This window comes from Entelurus aequoreus, linkage group LG17 (assembly GCF_033978785.1).
Source record: "Entelurus aequoreus isolate RoL-2023_Sb linkage group LG17, RoL_Eaeq_v1.1, whole genome shotgun sequence".
Classification (NCBI taxonomy): domain Eukaryota; kingdom Metazoa; phylum Chordata; class Actinopteri; order Syngnathiformes; family Syngnathidae; genus Entelurus; species Entelurus aequoreus.
In genome coordinates, this window is record NC_084747.1 from 35,567,740 (window position 1) to 35,587,110 (window position 19,371).

General features: G+C 38.7%; 1 protein-coding gene across 2 annotated transcripts in view; it reads right to left on the reverse strand.

Moving 5' to 3' along the window:
* Positions 1-19,371, reverse strand: part of smyd1b (SET and MYND domain containing 1b) — a 39,454-nt gene that overhangs the window by 10,689 nt on the left and 9,394 nt on the right. The window contains exons 3-6 of one of the 2 annotated variants that reach the window (XM_062024219.1): positions 17,874-18,087; positions 11,342-11,472; positions 11,107-11,145; positions 5,480-5,675 (exon numbers count right to left, since the gene is read on the reverse strand). In XM_062024219.1, the coding sequence (XP_061880203.1) occupies positions 5,480-5,675; positions 11,107-11,145; positions 11,342-11,472; positions 17,874-18,087 (580 nt within the window). The remainder of the gene's footprint in view (positions 1-5,479; positions 5,676-11,106; positions 11,146-11,341; positions 11,473-17,873; positions 18,088-19,371) is intronic. The other variant, XM_062024220.1, reaches the window with a different exon arrangement.

A 19,371-nucleotide genomic window follows, 5' to 3' on the forward strand; every position in this document is an offset into this window, starting at 1 on the left:
CAGGGGGAGAGAGCAACGCTGGGGTAGGGGGGGGCAGATCGATCTTAGCTGCGCTAGTGAACGCTTCTGTACTGGATTGGTCTCACGTTTATTTTCAAAGCTTTGAAAATAATTCACAAAATACCCATTCTGTCTGGTGGTCAAATTGAACTCAGCTTATGTGTAATCAAAAGAACTTGGGAGCAGCCAGCACAACTTAATTTCTTTGGGAGGAAGATCTGCTGGGACGCAACAATTTATATACACACACACAGTACAGGCCAAAAGTTTGGACACACCTTCTCATTCAATGTGTTTTCTTTATTTTCATGACTATTTACATCAGGGGTCTCAGACACGCGGCCCGCGGGCCAATTGCGGCCACGTTATTTTGCAGCCCCCACCTCAATATGAAAGTTCAATGTTAGTGCGGCCCGCGAGTTTTAAATGAATGACGTTTGACAGCGTTGTGTGCGGAGCTGAAGGAATCTACCAATCACGGTGTGGTATATGGCTCTCGACAATATTGAGGGCGTGCCGTGATGGCACTGCCTTTAGAGTTCTCTACAACCTGTCATCGCACTGTCTTTTTCTCCATACTAACAGCGCGCCGGCCCAATCACATGTTGCATGCGGCTTCTGCAGGCACACACGTGTGACTGCAAGGCATATTTGGTCAACAGCCATACAGGTCACACTGAGGGTGACCGTATAAACAACTTTAAGGCTCTTACTAATATGCGCCACACTGTGAACCCACACCAAACAAGAATGACAAACACATTTCGGGAGAACATCCGCATCGTAACACAACATAAACACAACAGAACAAATACCCAAAATCCTTTGCAGCCCTAACTCTTCCGTCTTCCCCCACACATACCTCATAGCTCCAGACAGAGACGATGTTTGTTATTTGGGTCCAAAAAACCCCTGCGTTAGTGGAAAAGCGGCAAATGAGTGAAAGTGACAGAAACGTTGCCATGGAGACGAGGGTTTTCTTACGTGCCTGGCTGCAGTCACACCGCGACACCTGTCTGTCATTAATAAAGTCCCTGATAACCTGGACCAATTCAAACCGTTATTTGTTTTTTTTTATTGTTTAATTTGCATTGCCTCACAAGATGAACACTACATACACTACCGTTCAAAAGTTTGGGGTCACCCAAACAATTTTGTGGAATAGCCTTCATTTCTAAGAACAAGAATAGACTGTCGAGTTTCAGATGAAAGTTCTCTTTTTTGAGCGTTTAATTGACCCCACAAATGTGATGCTCCAGAAACTCAATCTGCTCAAAGGAAGGTCAGTTTTGTAGCTTCTGTAACGAGCTAAACTGTTTTCAGATGTGTGAACATGATTGCACAAGGGTTTTCTAATCATCAATTAGGCTTCTGAGCCAATGAGCAAACACATTGTACCATTAGACTAGTTTAAAGTTATCTTTATTGAAAAGTACAGTGCTTTTCCTTCAAAAATAAGGACATTTCAATGTGACTCCAAACTTTTGAACGGTAGTGTATATTTTTATATGACACCGAATAACACTCCTGGAGCCGTCACTTTTTTGCGCTTGCGATCCCGGTACTTTCCGCCGACTGCCGTGTTGCTGTAGGGCGGAAAAGCGGAACGACACACATTGCGGAAATAACATTATTCTTCGTGCATCGACTAAATACAAATATATTCTACAACCCCAAACATGTCTTTTTCAAAGCCTGCAGTGAAGAGAAAAGTTAGTGATGAGCAAAGACAATTCCAGAACCCCGACTTAAACAAGTTGAAAAACTTATTCGGGTGTTACCATTTAGTGGTCAATTGTATAGAATATATACTGCAATCTACTAATAAAAGTTTCAATCAATTCAATCAGTCAATCAAAGGAAAAGTGGGAGATGCTTTGTTGAGCACAGGGGCACCCCGACGTGTCTTATTTGCACAGATAAAGGTGTGGTGCACAAGGAATACAATTTGAAACGTCATTATACAACTAGACATGCTGAGGAGTATGCAAATTACCATGGAGATGAGAGAGTGAACCGGGTTGCAAATTTTAAAAGCAGTCTACTGAGGCAACAAGATTTCTTCAAGAAAGCAAACGAAAAGAGCGATGCAGCAGTCAAAGCTAGCTACATGGTGAGTGAGATGGTTGCTAGGGCGGGAAAGCCATTCAAAGGAGGTGAATTCATTAAAAAGTGCATGTTAGATTTTTTGTAAGAAATATTTTCTTGCGGCCCAGCCTCACCCAGTTTCTGCATCCAGTGGCCCCCAGGTAAATTGAGTTTGAGACCCCTGATTTACATTGTAGATTGTCACTGAAGACATCAAAACTATGAGTGAACACACTTGGAGTTATGTACTTAACAAAAAAAGGTGAAATAACTGAAAACATGTTTTATATTCGAGTCTCTTCAAAATAGCCACCCTTTGCTCTGATTACTTTTTCGCACACTCTTGGCATTCTCTCAATGAGCTTCAAGAGGTAGTCACCTGAAATGGTTTTCACTCCACAGGTGTGTTTGAAGCTCATCGAGAGAATGCCAAGAGTGTGCAAAGCAGTAATCAGAACAAAGGGTGGATATTTTGAAAAAAATAGAATATAAAACACGTTTTCAGTTATTTCACCTTTTTTTGTTAAGTACATAACCCCACATTTGTTCATTCATAGTTTTGATGCCTTCAGTGACAATCTACAATGTAAATAGTCATGATAATAAAGAAACCCATTGAATGAGAAGGTGTGTCCAAACTTTTGGCCTGTACTATATATATATATATATATATATATATATATATATATATATATATATATATATATATATATATATATATATATATATATATATATATATATATATATATATATATATATATATATATATATATATATTTGTTTTTATCATTGATACCAAAATACAATTTTATTTATTTGTTATTTTTTGTATTTAAGTAATGTATTTGTATGTCTTCTCAAATGCTTTGTAAATGTATATCTTAAGAGTTGTACAGCTATTGCAAAGCAATAAATAAAAATCCCAATTTGGATGCGAATCCATTTTTTGAGTACCCCTGGCGGCTTCACTTAATCACAAGTTGTTGTTTTTTTTGTTTGTTTGTTTTTTTTGGAGGGGGGGGGGGGGGGGTTTGACACATTATCTATAATTTTTTACTTAAGTTAAGCCTTGAATTAAATTGTATTTATGCTATTTGCTTTATTAGTATACAAAAAAAGTATATTAAATAATACTAGTATAGTATTGAAACACATTAAAGAAGGTTGTAAACTGTTTTGTGCTGTTGGTCCAACAATGAAAATACAGTAATTTATTTGGAAATAAAAATCCAACATTGCAAAAATGTATTTGCCATGGTAAAAGCCGGAGCCAATTACAGTACATGCAATTAACGAGGGAATACTGTGTTTCACCACATAGTTAAAGCAACAAATTCCTAGCTATTGATGCTTGTAGCAAACTGCAGCTGTTTTTCATTCCAGCTATGTACTTTTTTTAACTAATACTGAGATGTAAAATAGTTGGAAAAATTGTATATATACTTAAAATGTAAAATTTACCAAAAATTAGACATAATATTTGGATCTTCTTAAGCCAAAGTATTAGTAGTTCCACTGCCCTACCAGATGGCACTCTTTCTTTCACTTTCTTTTCACTGTGATTTGATACATTTTGTTTAATACAGTGTTAATTCACTTTCGAAATGAATGTGTCTAAATACACATGTTGCATAATACTTTTGATAATACTGTTGGGGTTTTTTTTCGATTTCTTCAGTTGGTACACTGTCTGGCTCAGCTCGCTGTACACGCCTCAAGAGTTCTACCAAGCAACAAGACGCAAGTAAAAGAGGAAAAATAATATAATAATTCCTAGCTTTTTGTGGAAATAATTATTTTAATCTTACTGATTTCAGTGTTTCAACATATAGTGCTATTTTTCTGTTTATAATCATTATTTTACAGTTAATACACACCAATGTTTCAGTTTCAAAACAACATGATCATCCAAATGTTGTTTTTGTTAAAAGGTTGTTTGCAACTTTCTCACAGTTTTTCACATCGAAGAGTACAACAAGAACGCCAACGGCAACTTTATGTTACCATTCGGGGTTAAACTGAATGGTTTTGCATTGCAAAATGTATCTTACACAGCCATCATGTCAGTAAGAGGAAAGTGTAGTTTTTATGCACCCTCCTTTTTAAAATATATTTTCAAATTAAAGCGCCACTGATTAGTTTGCAGTATAAATAAATTAGGGAACCGAGTGGTGGTTTCTATATTTAGCTGTTTAGAGACATGTATGGATCCCCACACACAGATAAAAACTTCACATAGTTGGAATTATCTTTTGCTTCTAATAGCCAGTGTGGTCTCTGTTCTCATGTCTACCTTATCAGCAGTGGTGTGCCGTCAGGGCCAGCAAGGCCTTCTCTGCTGGCCTAACATAACCAGAAATCATGATCATAATTAAAGACAAAAGTAATTTTTAAGTTACTTTCACTAAATATCTAAAAGTATTCATATTCTCTTCATGCCATATTATGCTCCTTCCAGTGCTGTTGTTTTTAGGTTAGAGTTTTTATCCAATCAGAATTCAGCTAGCTTATGTTGCCATGCTGTACCAAATCTGCCCGAGGCCTTCAGAATCAAAAATGCGGGTGTCTGTGCACTGTAAGTGAACGGACACAAATATTTGACAGACAGTTGCGATAGCCAATCAGATCACGAGTTGTTGTCAGTAAGGCCTTCTAGATGACCTAAGGCAGATATAGATTGTGATGTTATAAGCTAGGTAACATAAGAACTCCATTACCCAGCATGCCACAGTAGTGAAGAGCATGCCCCCCTTAGGTTGTTGAATGTAGTAGGATGTTTTTGATGAGCACGTTGTGGAGTAAACTTAAAGAACTCAGCAAACAAGCCTTGTCTGCATCTTTTATGAGTAGGCAAGACAACACATATATTTGCAAGACCATTTTCAAGAAGGATATTTAAAGAGAAACTACATCTTGTGAGACGATGTCGGCCAACCCTGGAAGCTCGAATGGGTTCTACAAATTGTGAGTTCAGATATTTTATTTCTTTATTTTTTCACGTTTAATATTTTTTTTGCTATTTTAATTTTGACGGTATCACATAAGATATGTTGTAATTGCTGATGTGGGTTTATTGATTTTTAAATGCGCCAGAAAATAACCCGTTTTGTACACTGTTGATGGTCATCCAATGCCCAGTAGTGTGTAAATGTGTTTCTGTATAGTATTTCTCCAGCAATGGTCATGTGGTGACATTAATGATGGTATTTTGAGAGGTAATCATTGGACACAGGACATCGCTGAAGGCCTAGGTGGGAAACGCACGGCCCGCCACTGCTTATCAGACATGTCTCTGCTAATCGTAGGGCCAAACATTTCAACCCAGTTTGCCTCCTATCAGAGAAGATGAGGCAACATTTTCACGGCGCAAAGAGAAAGGAGAGGCCAACCTTGACGCCTTCCTGCTCTCTCCCTGCCATCTTGAGGTCATCCTTAATACGGTTCTTGCAGTGTTCGCAGGTGCAGTCGAAGAAGTACTGGGTCTTTAGCAGTCTCCGTCTCTCCTCGGAGAGATTGATGAAGTCCACGTAGGAGACGGTCAGCTCCTCACCCTCTGCAATCTTACCCAATGAACGCAGCTCAATCCTGAGAATGGGGCGAGAAACATTGTGAACGTGATGACTTTTGACCCATTGAAGTTGTTGCCTTGCTGTGTTGTTTTAGTCCAATCGGTGATGGGGAAAGATGGAAGTGAAGAGGTACGGTAATGATGTTAGTATTTACATGAGAAAAGAAAGAAAGAAGTTTCCTCATAACAGTTGTTCTCACAAAGCCACTTTTTATTTCGTCATGTTGTAAAATAGCAGGATTATTTGTTTGTCAATAATCTCAGAACATTTGAGAGCAACTGGTGGAAAAAGTCAAATATGACCCTTGACCTCAATTAAATTGGCCATCTCGTGCAAAAAATAACTACAATGAGGGTTACAGCGGCATTAAGAAACATACATTATATTGCCAAAAGTATTTGGCCACCCATCCAAATGATCAGAATCAGGTGTCCTAATCACTCGGCCTTGCCACAGGTGTATACAAGCACTTAGGCATGGAGACTGTTTCTACAAACATTTGTGAAAGAATGGGCCGCTCTCAGTGATTTCCAGCGTGGAACTGTCATAGGATGCCACCTGTGCAACAAATCCAGTCGTGAAATTTCCTCGCTCCTAAATATTCCAAAGTCAACTGTCGGCTTTATTACAAGAAAATGGAAGAGTTTGGGAACAACAGCAACTCAGCCACCAAGTGGTAGGCCACGTAAACTGACAGAGAGGGGTCAGCGGATGCTGAAGCGCATAGTGGAAATACTTTCTGCACAGTTAGTTGCTACAGAGCTCCAAACTTCATGTGACTTTCTAATTAGCCCACGTACAGTACGCAGAGAGCTTCATGGAATGGGTTTCCATGGCCGAGCAGCTGTATCTAAGCCATACATCACCAAGTCCAATGCAAAGCATGGGATGCAGTGGTGTAAAGCATGTCGCAACTGGACTCTAGAGCAGTGGAAACGCGTTCTCTGGAGTGATGAATCACACTTTTCCATCTGGCAATCTGATGGACGAGTCTGGCTTTGGAGGTTGCCAGGAGAACGGTACATTTCGGACTGCATTGTGCCGAGTGTGAAATGTGGTGGAGGAGGAATTATGGTGTGGGGTTGTTTTTCAGGAGTTGGGTTTGGCCCCTTAGTTCCAGTTAAAGGAACTTTGAATGCTCCAGGATACCAAAATATCTTCGATAATTCCACGCTCCCAACCTTGTGGGAAGAGTTTGGAGCGGGCCCCTTCCTCTTCCAACATGACTGTGCACCAGTGCACAAAGCAAGGTCCATAGATACATGGATGACAGAGTCTGGTGTGGATGAACTTGACTGGCCTGCACAGAGTCCTGACCTGAACCCGATAGAACACCTTTGGGATGAATTAGAACGGTGACTGAGAGTCAGGCCTTCTTGACCAACATCAGTGTGTGACCTCACCAATGCGCTTTTGAAAGAATGGTCGAAAATTCCTATAAACACATTCTGCAACCTTGTGGACAGCCTTCCCAGAAGAGTTGAAGCTGTAATAGCTGCAAAAGGTGGACCGACATCATATTGAACCCTATGGGTTAGGAATGGGATGGCACTTCAATTTCATATGTGAGTCAAGGCAGGTGGCCAAATACTTTTGGCAATATAGTGTATTTGTAAATAAGGCTGCTGTACCAAAGTAATTTCCTTCAAAGAATTGTGCAGCCCTTTGAGACACTTGTGATTCAGGGCTATATAAATAAACATTGATTGATTGATTGATAAAGTATCTCAACTACGACACATTATTGCTTTAAACAAGGTTTCAGTTCATGTAAATAAGGTTTATTATAAGAGAATGTAAAGTGAAAAACCACGACAACACACACCGCACTCAAAGTGACAAAACAGCTTCTGCGTGGAGGATTAAACCGTTTAGAAAAACAGGTTAGGTTGAATGATGTAAAAATAAGGAGAAAAGAGTAAGTGCACTGTGAGGATTCCGGTAAAAGGTTCAAGCTTTTAAAGCAAGGGTGTCAAACTCATTTTAGATGGGGGGCCACATGGAGATAAATCTACTCCCAAGTGGGCCGGACTGGTAAAATCACGGCACGATCACTTACAAATAAAGATAACTTCAGATTGTTTTCTTTGTTTAAAAATTAATGGTTTTTTTACACTTAAATGTTGCGGTTAATAGCAGAGGTGGGACCAAGTCATTGCTTTGCAAGTCACAAGTAGGTCTCAAGTCTTTGCCCTCAAGTCTCGAGTCAAGTCCCGAGTCAAGACAGGCAAGTCCCAAGTCAAGTCCAAAGTCAAGTCCAAAGTCAAGACTGGAAAGTCTCAAGTCAAGTCCCAAGTCCTGCATTTTGAATTTCGAGTCCTTTCAAGTCCTTTTAACCACAGACTAATATATTTACACAGATTGTGTATGCTTTTAAAACGCTGTATTTATTTATTAAAACAAGTGCATTTGAAATTGCAGGGGAAAAAAAGTGCTGACATTGCACTTCATAATAGCACTATTATCCAGTAATTTTAAACATTTAACTCATTCTTTTACAGAATAAACACATTTGAAAAAACAAGTGCAACTGTACTTATTTGCACAAAAGTGTTAACATTGTATTTCCATGGCATTTGCATTGTAACTAGTTCCACAGCAGTTTCTATCCTGTTCTTACCTTATCTCATTGATCTCATCTCGTACTGTCTGTGTGTTTATGTGTGCGTACATATGAAAAACATAACAAAAACATGAACAAAACAATGAACAGAGTTGTACTTTTTAGATGTCAGGGCCCTATGCAATATGTACACATATTGTTAATATAGTATACATTTTAACGTTACGTTACTGTGTGTGATACATTGACTAACGTAACGTTTTGTCTAGGTACCTCATGCAACCCTGCTTAAAAAAATCACTTGGCAAAAAGTATGAATAAGGTAGCGAACTGCAGTGGACGCAACAGATTGCCGTGTTTGCAATGACGTTATAACCATAGACATCTTATAAGTAGAAGCAGCATTGGTTGCTGTGACGCGAGCAATTTGGCCGCCATCTTGAAGTAGTGACAGTTGACAGGTAGAAAATAAAGATGGTGTTCAGCGTTTTCCTACTCAAATGAGCGGACTGTTGAAAATAGGAATCGGGGGATTACTTTTCACAAGTAAGATTTAACATTAATGTACTATTGGTTGTATTTTATGAAAATAATATTAGCACAGAGTTGAGAAGGAGCAAAGATCTTCAATATTTGTATGTGAAAATCACAAAGAAATCTTCTGGGGGAGGATGACGCCCCTACAGGGGTTTGGTTTACAAACTTTCAGCCCCACCTAAAACAAAATTCACCAGCCGCCACTGATTATGATGCATTCTCATTTTAGGCAAAATATAAGACAATACTTTCTTAACAGTATAATTGTAACCAGGAATAAGTCTTCAAGTAACAATATTCAAATACTAACATTGTTGGGTAAGACAGAATTTGGTTTTATTCTGAATCCAGTGAAACAGATTGGTGGTTTTAGCTGATAAAGACTTTCAGGTGTTTATATATGTTTATGTTGAAGTCTTTGGCAGACGCTTTTATCCAAAGCGACATACATAAAAAATACATATAAAACAATGACTGTAAACATGATCATTTAAGGGAAGAATGTAATACAAAATATCAATACAAAGTGCCAAGACAGACTCTCTGCTGCTGCAGCAACAGAGATACAGTCTATAAGATATATATATATATATATATATATATATATATATATATATATATATATATATATATATATATATATATATATATATATATATATATATATATATATATATATATATATATATATATATATATATATATATATATATATATATATATATATATAATGTATTCATACATTGTTTATGTAGGATATACGCATGTATACATAACCTAATCATATTGTTTCTTCAATTTAAAAATAGCTGACCGTTTGTTTCCCCTTTCTCTGGGATTATATTCCCAGTTTTGATCTCGGACATCTGGTCACTTATAGCGTATAAGAATATTATATTACTGTTAAGAAAACTATGAATAATAAAACACGCCAAAACATGTTTCCTTTATCATAGCTACACGTATGACAAAAAAGCGCGTGAAAATGAGTGGTATTCAGTGAGGTAAGATGAATTAAATGCGCTGACAGTTCATTGCTCCTGCCAAATGAATTGCGCTGAGTGGAGCGGATCACCACTCCAAGATGGCGGCCCAGCGTCTCGTCTGCGCCAGTAGGCAGTAGCGCTCGATGCTGCGTACCCTTATAAGATGTCTAAGGTTATAACGTTAGCAGTGAGTTTACAGCCTCACTGATTTATCTACACAGCAAATAAAAGTTACGTTACTTAGCCAATAAACGTTATCTTACATTCAAAACTTACCCTTTGTGCAACTTCAAATGTCGAACGAAGTTGGAAGTTGTTGCGTCTCCGTCTGTAATATTCGAACTGCGTGATTTGCATACGGCAATTCGTTTTTTGTTGACCAAGTCGTAGTTTTTATACCCGAACGAAATTAACTTTGGCATAATTGTTTCTCACTGCCGCATTGTTTGACAACTCTTGTTCGGTGGTTGTCCTGCAATTTGATTGGATGAATGCTGTGTGATAAAAACAACGTAGATCTAATTTGATTGGCTGTTGTACTGAGAGCACACACGCTGACAGGAACAACACGCTGATAGACACAGACGAAGAAAATGAAAAATACGGAGCGGCGCGCTCCCAAATAACTTTTTAATCTTTGGGTTTTGGGGAAAGTAGCAAGTCATGTCAAGTCAAAAGGCTCAAGTCCAAGTGAAGTCACAAGTCATTGATGTTAAAGTCTAAGTCGAGTTGCAAGTCTCTTTACATTTTGTCAAGTCGAGTCCAAAGTCATCAAATTCATGACTCGAGTCTTACTCGAGTCCAAGTCATGTGACTCGAGTCCACACCTCTGGTTAATAGTATTCTATATTTGTCGTTATTTATACTTTCTGAATAGATTATGTGATAATGTTCATCAGTCAACTCATTGGTGTTATCTTTAATCCATCAAGACAAAAGAACAATATCAAAATCAAATAACAGGATGTTATTTATATAGTTTGCTAATTTTCCTCGACTGGTGCACTAACATCATGTGTTTTTTTTTTTTTTACATATGTAGCATCATCTACAAAGATACAAAGAATTGCTATTGCGACATCTAGTGGACACATTTAGAACAGCAGTTTCTTTCATTCAAAAATTTCGGCTCATTTTTATACTTAGCAAACTCATCCCGCTGGAAACCTGTTCGCGGGCCTGACCCGGCCCACGGGCCGTACGTTTGACACCCCTATTTTAAAGTATCGGAATGTCGGGACGTAACCTCAGGTGCGCTACAAAAATGGGAGGGTGTGCTGAAGCATTGACTGTGTTCTCAGTGCCATTTTTAATAGACAACACACACACACACACAAGCCTTATCTTTAGAAGTAACACACCTCGGTTGAGAATGATACATAGTATTCACAGCCGATTGACTGAAAGATAAACAGGGAGCAGTTTTACACACGCACGCACACACACACACACACACACACACACACACACACACACACACACACACACACACACACACACACACACACACGTACTGCAACATCACGCACAACAAAAACAACAAATGCCCACTTAGGGGTTATAGACGTGACCGAGGCGCTAACACAGGTGACTTACTTGCCGTGGTTGAGGATGACAGAGCAGTTGGGCCAGCAGTCATGATTGACGAGACACAGGTTGGGGAAGAGGCCCACCCCCACGGCCTGAAGACCCCGCTGGTCGCTAACAGTGAAGCCGTTGCAGTTAATCTACAAGAAGTCAGAAAGTTGAAAAAATACTGATGTTAAAATAACCTCAATCAAGGACTTGAGCGTGCATCCGTGTCTGAATCTGAACAACAGAAACACTGTCAGTATTGTTTGTGTAATTTACAGTAACGCCACTCCTGAAGCGCTGCATGCAAAACATGCACTCTAAAGTTTTTTCACACCGCTTAAGCCAGGGGTGTCAAACGTACGGCCCGCGGGCCGGATCAGGCACAAAAATATACGCCACACATACACACCCCACCCCCCCAACCCAATGCCCTCGACGCAAATCCCATAGGGGTGATGAATGGATGGTCAGCGCCAGAGAGCTGCGGCCTACCATCATGACCTCGCACTCCCTTCCCTCTGTTGCTAGATATCTCGAGATGTACGTTGTAATATGTATATGTGCTTTGCTATGGAGGTTTTTTCCCACTCCAGTGTCCAGTCTAGATTGTATTTTTTTACTCATCCTTCCCCAGCGTTTTACCTTTTTCCCATCTTTTACGGGGCGCCTTGTGGCGACCCATCAGCGTTCCTGTTCTGTAACCCTGTACACTGTTTGTTTTGTCTAATCTTGAACGGGTTTGTGCTGAAAACAAAGTTTCGTTGTACTTGTGCAATGACAATAAAGACCTATCTATCTATCTATCTATCTATCTATCTATCTATCTATCTATCTATCTATCTATCTATCTATCTATCTATCTATCTATCTATCTATCTATCTATCTATCTATCTATCTATCTATCCGGCCTGCAGGATGAGTTTGCTAAGTAAATAAGAGAGCCGAAATTTTTTAATGAATGAAACTGCTGTTAACTTTTTGCAACTCAACGCTAAGAAAACGGAAATGCTGATTATCGGTCCTGCTAGACACCGACATCTATTTAATAATACCACCTTAACATTTGACAACCAAACAATTACACAAGGCGACTCGGTAAAGAATCTGGGTATTATCTTCAACCCAACTCTCTCGTTTGAGTCACACATTAAGAGAGTTACTAAAACGGCTTTCTTTCATCTCCGTAATATTGCTAAAATTCGTTCCATTTTGTCCACTAGCGACGCTGAGATCATTATTCATGCGTTCGTTACGTCTTGTCTCGATTACTGTAACGTATTATTTTCGGGCCTCCCTATGTCTAGCATCAAAAGATTACAGTTAGTACAAAATGCGGCTGCTAGACTTTTGACAAAAACAAGAAAGTTTGATCATATTACGCCTATACTGGCTCACCTGCACTGGCTTCCTGTGCACTTAAGATGCGACTTCAAGGTTTTACTACTTACGTATAAAATACTACATGGTTTAGCTCCAGCCTACATTGCCGATTGTATTGTACCATATGTCCCGACAAGAAATCTGCGTTCAAAGAACTCCGGCTTATTAGTGATTCCCAGAGCCAAAAAAAAGTCTGCGGGCTATAGAGCGTTTTCTATTCGGGCTCCAGTACTATGGAATGCCCTCCCAGTAACAGTTAGAGATGCTACCTCAGTAGAAGCATTTAAGTCCCATCTTAAAACTCATTTGTATACTCTCGCCTTTAAATAGACCCCCCTTTTAGACCAGTTGATCTGCCGTTTCTTTTCTTCTCTCCTCTGCTCCCCTCTCCCTTGGGAGGGGGAGTTGCACAGGTCCGGTGGCCATGGATGAAGTGCTTGCTGTGCAGAGTCGGGACCCCGGGTGGACCGCTAGCCTGTGCATCGGTTGGGGACATCTCTGCGCTGCTGACCCGTCTCCGCTCGGGACGGTTTCCTGCTGGCCCCACTATGGACTGGACTCTCGCTGATGTGTTGGATCCACTGTGGACTGGACTTTCACAATATTATGTCAGACCCACTCGACATCCATTGCTTTCGGTCTCCCCTAGAGGGGTGGGGGGGGTTACCCACATATGCGGTCCTCTCCAAGGTTTCTCATAGTCATTCACACCGACGTCCCACTGGGGTGAGTTTTTCCTTGCCCGTATGTGGGCTCTGTACCGAGGATGTCGTTGTGGCTTGTGCAGCCCTTTGAGACACTTGTGATTTAGGGCTATATAAATAAACATTGATTGATTGATTGATTGATTGACTGTTCTAAATGTGTCCACTAGATGTCGCAATAGCAATTCTTTGTATTTTTGTAGATTATGCTACATATGTAAAAAAAAACAAAAAAAAACACATGATGTTAGTGTACCAGTCGAGTAAAATGAGCAAACTACATAAATAACATCCTGTAATTTGATTTCGATATAATTTTTTTATCTTGATGGATTGAAAATTTACACCAACGAGTTGACTGATGAACATTATCACATAATTTATTCAGAAAGTATAACTAACGACAAATAAACATAGAATACCATTAACCGCAACATGTAAGTGTAAAAAAAAACCAACAACATTAGGATTTTTATAGCGGTATCAAACTGACAGAGAGGGGTCAGCAGAGGAATTATGGTGTGGGGTTGTTTTCCAGGAGTTGGGCTTGGCCCCTTAGTTCCAGTGAAAGGAACTTTGAATGCCAAAACATTTTGGACAATTCAATGCTCCCAACTTTGTGGGAACAGTTTGGAGCGGGTCCCTTCCTCTTCCAACATGACTGTGAACCAGTGCACAAAGCAAGGTCCATAAAGACATGGATGACAGATTCTGATGTAGATGAACTTGACTGGCCTGCACAGAGTCCTGACCTGAACCCGATAGAACACCTTTGGGATGAATTAGAACGGAGACTGAGAGCCAGGCCTTCTCGACCAACATCAGTGTGTGACCTCACCAATGCGCTTTTGGAAGAATGGTCACACACACTGCGCAACCTTGTTGAAGCTGTAACAGCTGCAAAAGGTGGATCAACATCATATTGAACCTCATGGGTTAGGAATGGGATGGCACTTCAAGTTCATATGTGAGTCAAGGCAGGTGGCCAAATACTTTTGGCAATATAGTGTATCTGTGAACTCTTTTTTTGGGAGCACGGGAGTACGGTGATGTGCTGCATGTATCATGATTAATGCTATAGTGACTCACTCGATGGACAGTTGTCCGTTTGGTCCATTTTTCCAGTTGATTTGGGTAAACAATCCGTTAATTCGGCATAGCTTGGCTCAAAAGTTCCAGATTTGCAGCGTGACCATGTCGCACTCTCTCGGCTTCCGTCTGCTCTAGTTTCAGCCTCTTATGCGTGCTCACTTCTATAAGCAGCGGTTCATCCTCCGCATATTTAGTTTAAAAAAGATAACGTTGTGAATGCTCATTTGTTCAAAAATAGTTGTCTTTATTGTCTATTACCAAGTCTGCCATGGTTAGAAAATATGGTTTGACTCCATGAGTAGGAACAAATTTGTTGCAGGAAGTCGGAAGTGCACTGCAATAGAAACGGAAATAAATGCGCCAAAGAATATGTTCCAGCTGTGCATAAAATGATCAAAATACGGAAAAATAATGTACGTATTACATATTGTTATATCTGTTACTACATTATATATAGATTTGCAGCGTGTATAAAAAAAGTTAATGGAGGGTTTTGAAGTTGTTTTAGAGGGCTTTGAAGGCTACAACGGTGGACCCCCATTAGCCGCATCTTGAGAGCGTTTATTATCGTCTTTAAAATCTTTTAAAAAAAGATGTGTTCTGTCACTCACAATGATTGTGAATGATGGGCAAAATGCCAAAAAAGTGCAGTCCCCCTTTAAATGGCTTCATATGGCTGAAATTAAAATGTGTTTGATAACTTTGAATGGAATTTTATAGGGTTTAACACAGGGGTCCCCAAACTTTTTGACTCGGGGGCCGCATTGGGTTAAAAAAATTGGCTAGGGGCTGGGCTGTATATATATACTGTGTATATTTATATATATATATATATATTAGGGATGTCCGATAATATCGGCCTGCCGATATTATCGGCCGATAAATGCGTTAAAATGTAATATCGGAAATTATCGGTATCGTTTTTTTTATTATCGGTATCGTTTTTTTTTTGTTTTTTTTTTAATTCAATCAACATAAAAAACACAAGATACACTTACAATTAATGCACCAACCCAAAAAACCTCCCTCCTCATTCACACAAAAGGGTTGTTTCTTTCTGTTATTAATATTCTGGTTCCTACATTATATATCAATATATATCAATACAGTCTGCAGGGATACAGTCCGTAAGCACACATGATTGTGCGTGCTGCTGGTCCACTAATAGTACTAACCTTTAACAGTTAATGTTACTCATTTTCATTAATTACTAGTTTCTATGTAACTGTTTTTATATTGTTTTACTTTCTTTTTTATTCAAGAAAATGTTTTTAATTTATTTATCTTATTTTATTTTATAATTTTTTTTAAAAATTACCTTATCTTCACCATACCTGGTTGTCCAAATTAGACATAATAATGTGTTAATTCCACGACTGTATATATCGGTTGATATCGGTATCGGTTGATATCGGTATCTGTAATTAAAGAGTTGGACAATATCGGAATATCGGATATCGGCAAAAAGCCATTATCGGACATCCCTAATACATATATATATATATATATATATATATATATATATATGATGGCAGGTGAGGCCCCGCCTCCCCTGCCTCTAGTGACTGCACGCCACTGATATATATATATATATATATATATATATATATATATATATATATATATATATATATATATATATATATATATATGGGGAAAAAATCACAAGACTACTTCATCTCTCTTTTTTTTTCTTTTTTTTTTTCCCACACATTTTATTTTCCCACACATACATATATTGCGCTCTACCATGGTATCGAGCACTATTTTTTGGATAATCTAATTAAGACATATATATATATATATATATATATATATATATATATATATATATATATATATATATATATATATATATATATATATATATATATATATATATATATATATATATATATATATATATATATATATATCAGTGGCGTGCAGTCACTAGAGGCAGGGGAGGCGGGGCCTCACCTGCCATCATGGAAAGAAAAAAAAAAGAAAAAGAAAAAAAAATTAATTAAATTGTTATATGTATCCAGTGATTATACTAAAGTTATTTTCCATTTAACTTCACCAGTTTTAGATTATTTTTATTTTTATTTTCACATTTGCCGTTCAAATACTGAGAAGAGACGGTGCGGTGATCAGCAGCCAGTTGAGGCACTTGTGCCTCACCATGGATTGCGACTCGGCTAACTGCTGGCCTGCTGTGCAGTGAGACCGTATTGCTACATGAATTATATTATACATTTCCATAGTTTAGTTAGCTGAGGTATATAATGTACAGTGTATTTTGTCAACAACTGTATGTGTGTAACGTATTTTTAGTGCTGAGCGATCATAAATCTGCTGCGGAGACACACTGTGTGAGGCTCGTATCATAACCCCGCCTCCTGGTGCCAAGCAGCTCCGCCGCAGAATGCACTGCCCGACGGTAGCACGGTGGCCACACCAACCAAAGCCCACACCCAAACCCTCCACGTGCAAGACCGAATCCACCCAAAAAAAGTCACTTAACAAGAAACCAAAAAGTGCAAAAACAACAATGCTCGCGCTGCAGGAGCCGCGAACGACCGCAGGGACACAACATTAGGTACACCTGCACTGCAGGTTCATATGTTTTTAAATTTGACTGTGATGATGCAGTCGTGCCTCACCAGACATTAACCTCACCGCACGCCACTGAGATATGTATATATATATATATATATATATATATATATATATATATATATATATATATATATATATATATATATATATATATATACAGTATATGTGTATATATATATATATATATATATATATATATATATATATATATATATATACACGTTAGGTTAGGAAAAAACACAGAGGCTATTTCATCTCAACAAGCCTGTTTCGCAGGTTTCCCTGCTCTTCAGGGGATTTTATAATATATATAATATATATAAAATCGCAGGAAAACCTGCGAAACAGGCTTGTAGGGATGATATAGCCTTTGTGTTTTTTCTGACCTAACATGTATATATATATATAATGTATTCCAAGAGTGATGATGTATACATTATCGATGGGAAAATGCATTTTTAGACAATATGATTTGCCTGAGCGGCTTGGAGACAACGAGAGTAACAAGCGGTAGAAAATGGATTAAAAAGGACAGATTTAAAATAATAATAATAAAAAATAATAATAATAATAATATTTATATATTTATTTATTTTTAAACTTGGGACTTCCCGCGGGCCGGATTTTGGGTGCTGGCGGGCCGGATCTTGGAAAATAAAGAAAAGGAATGTAACGTATATTACTTTAACACTGTAATCAGTCAGCATTTGAAAACTATCAAAATATTACACTGAAAATCTTAGCGTTGGAACTTGACAGAAGCAAACCAACACACCAGCCCCAGGACGTGTGAGATGACATCACTGGTGTGCTGCTTGCTGCTACGAGGCCAGTAGTCCAGGAAGTTATGGATGTCCACTTTGAACTCCTTCAGCTCGTCCTCCTGCATGTCCTCAATGTGGTCCTCCAGCTCGTCCAGCGTGGTCAGCTGCATGTCTGACACCACACCGCCCTCCTTGTCCAGACGCCACATGATGCGAGCCACCAGGCTGCAGGGGGTACGAAGATATTTGACTCATTTTAAGTGGACATGTGACACGTTGCTGACCTTTGCTCCAATTGGAAACACTATGGGTAAATCTTTTTTAAAAACATAGCTTCAAATTCCTGGAACTCGAACAAACTGCAATCATTACAATTCGGTTTTTTTCCTAGTCCGACCATGTAGGCTACGCCGCACTAATACACATGCACGCAACCAAAGCATACGGCACGCCAAACATCGCCCAAATAGACTTGATGAAACCATTAAAACTATGCCCATGTATGTAGTGCTCCTGCCAACCCGCAGGGGGCAACAGTGAGGCAAATGTGTCACAATGAAGCAGCAGTGGGTGAGTAGAAGAAGACAACTCATTTTAACCCTGAAAAAAAATTGACATAAATTGCAAATATCAGATTTTTCAGGTTTAATTGTGAGAAGTCAAATACATTGTGTGCAATGTTTGATGTGCATGTTGTTTAATTTTAATGTTTATTTCTGGTCTTGTCACCCTCTCCCGGGCAGAAGGGCAACACGGCTGTGCGGCTGGATCAAAAGAGACGTCGGAGACGCTGTACTGAGCTAAAAGTTGCTTTATTACAAGCGAGCGCCACTATACAGGACCGCAGTTCCTGGAGGAGGTCAAGTCAAAAAATGAGGCACTCCTAACTTGGAGAAGCCAAACCATCATGTTTTATATTCCTCCTTCCTGTCTGTGTGTGTGTGCTAGGTCAGGAGGGCTCATCCTGACCATAAAGGGGATGTTTGTGTGTAAGTGTCTGGAAAGACAACAGATGCTGGTCATAACTTAAATGTTGGCATTAAGCTAAACATGTAGTCTCTTCTCACGGATAGGGCTATCACCTTTGCGTACCGTGGTCCAATTTTATTGCCTTTTCTTCCGTGAGAGCTAATCCAATCCACACGCAAATGTCCAACTAAGGGACCCTATTTAATTATGTGCTCAAATTGAAGTACTACTAATTAAACTGGTTGTTTGTTTTCTCCAATATGAATATAAACATTCACCAAAACATAATATGAGTTGATTAATTCACTTCAATTCCTATATGGGTAAACATCTGTAGTTTATTGTATGAATGTAGTAACACTAAACCTTATATGTTATTCATGTGAAATAAACAATAGACATTATTTATGTAAAATACACAACGGATGTTATACTTTTGTTATGTTTAATTTAAAGGGGACCACAAAAAAAAGGTATTATTGGCCTTATTTTAACAAAAAAATCTTACGGCCTATTAAACATATGTTACTAATTGCAATC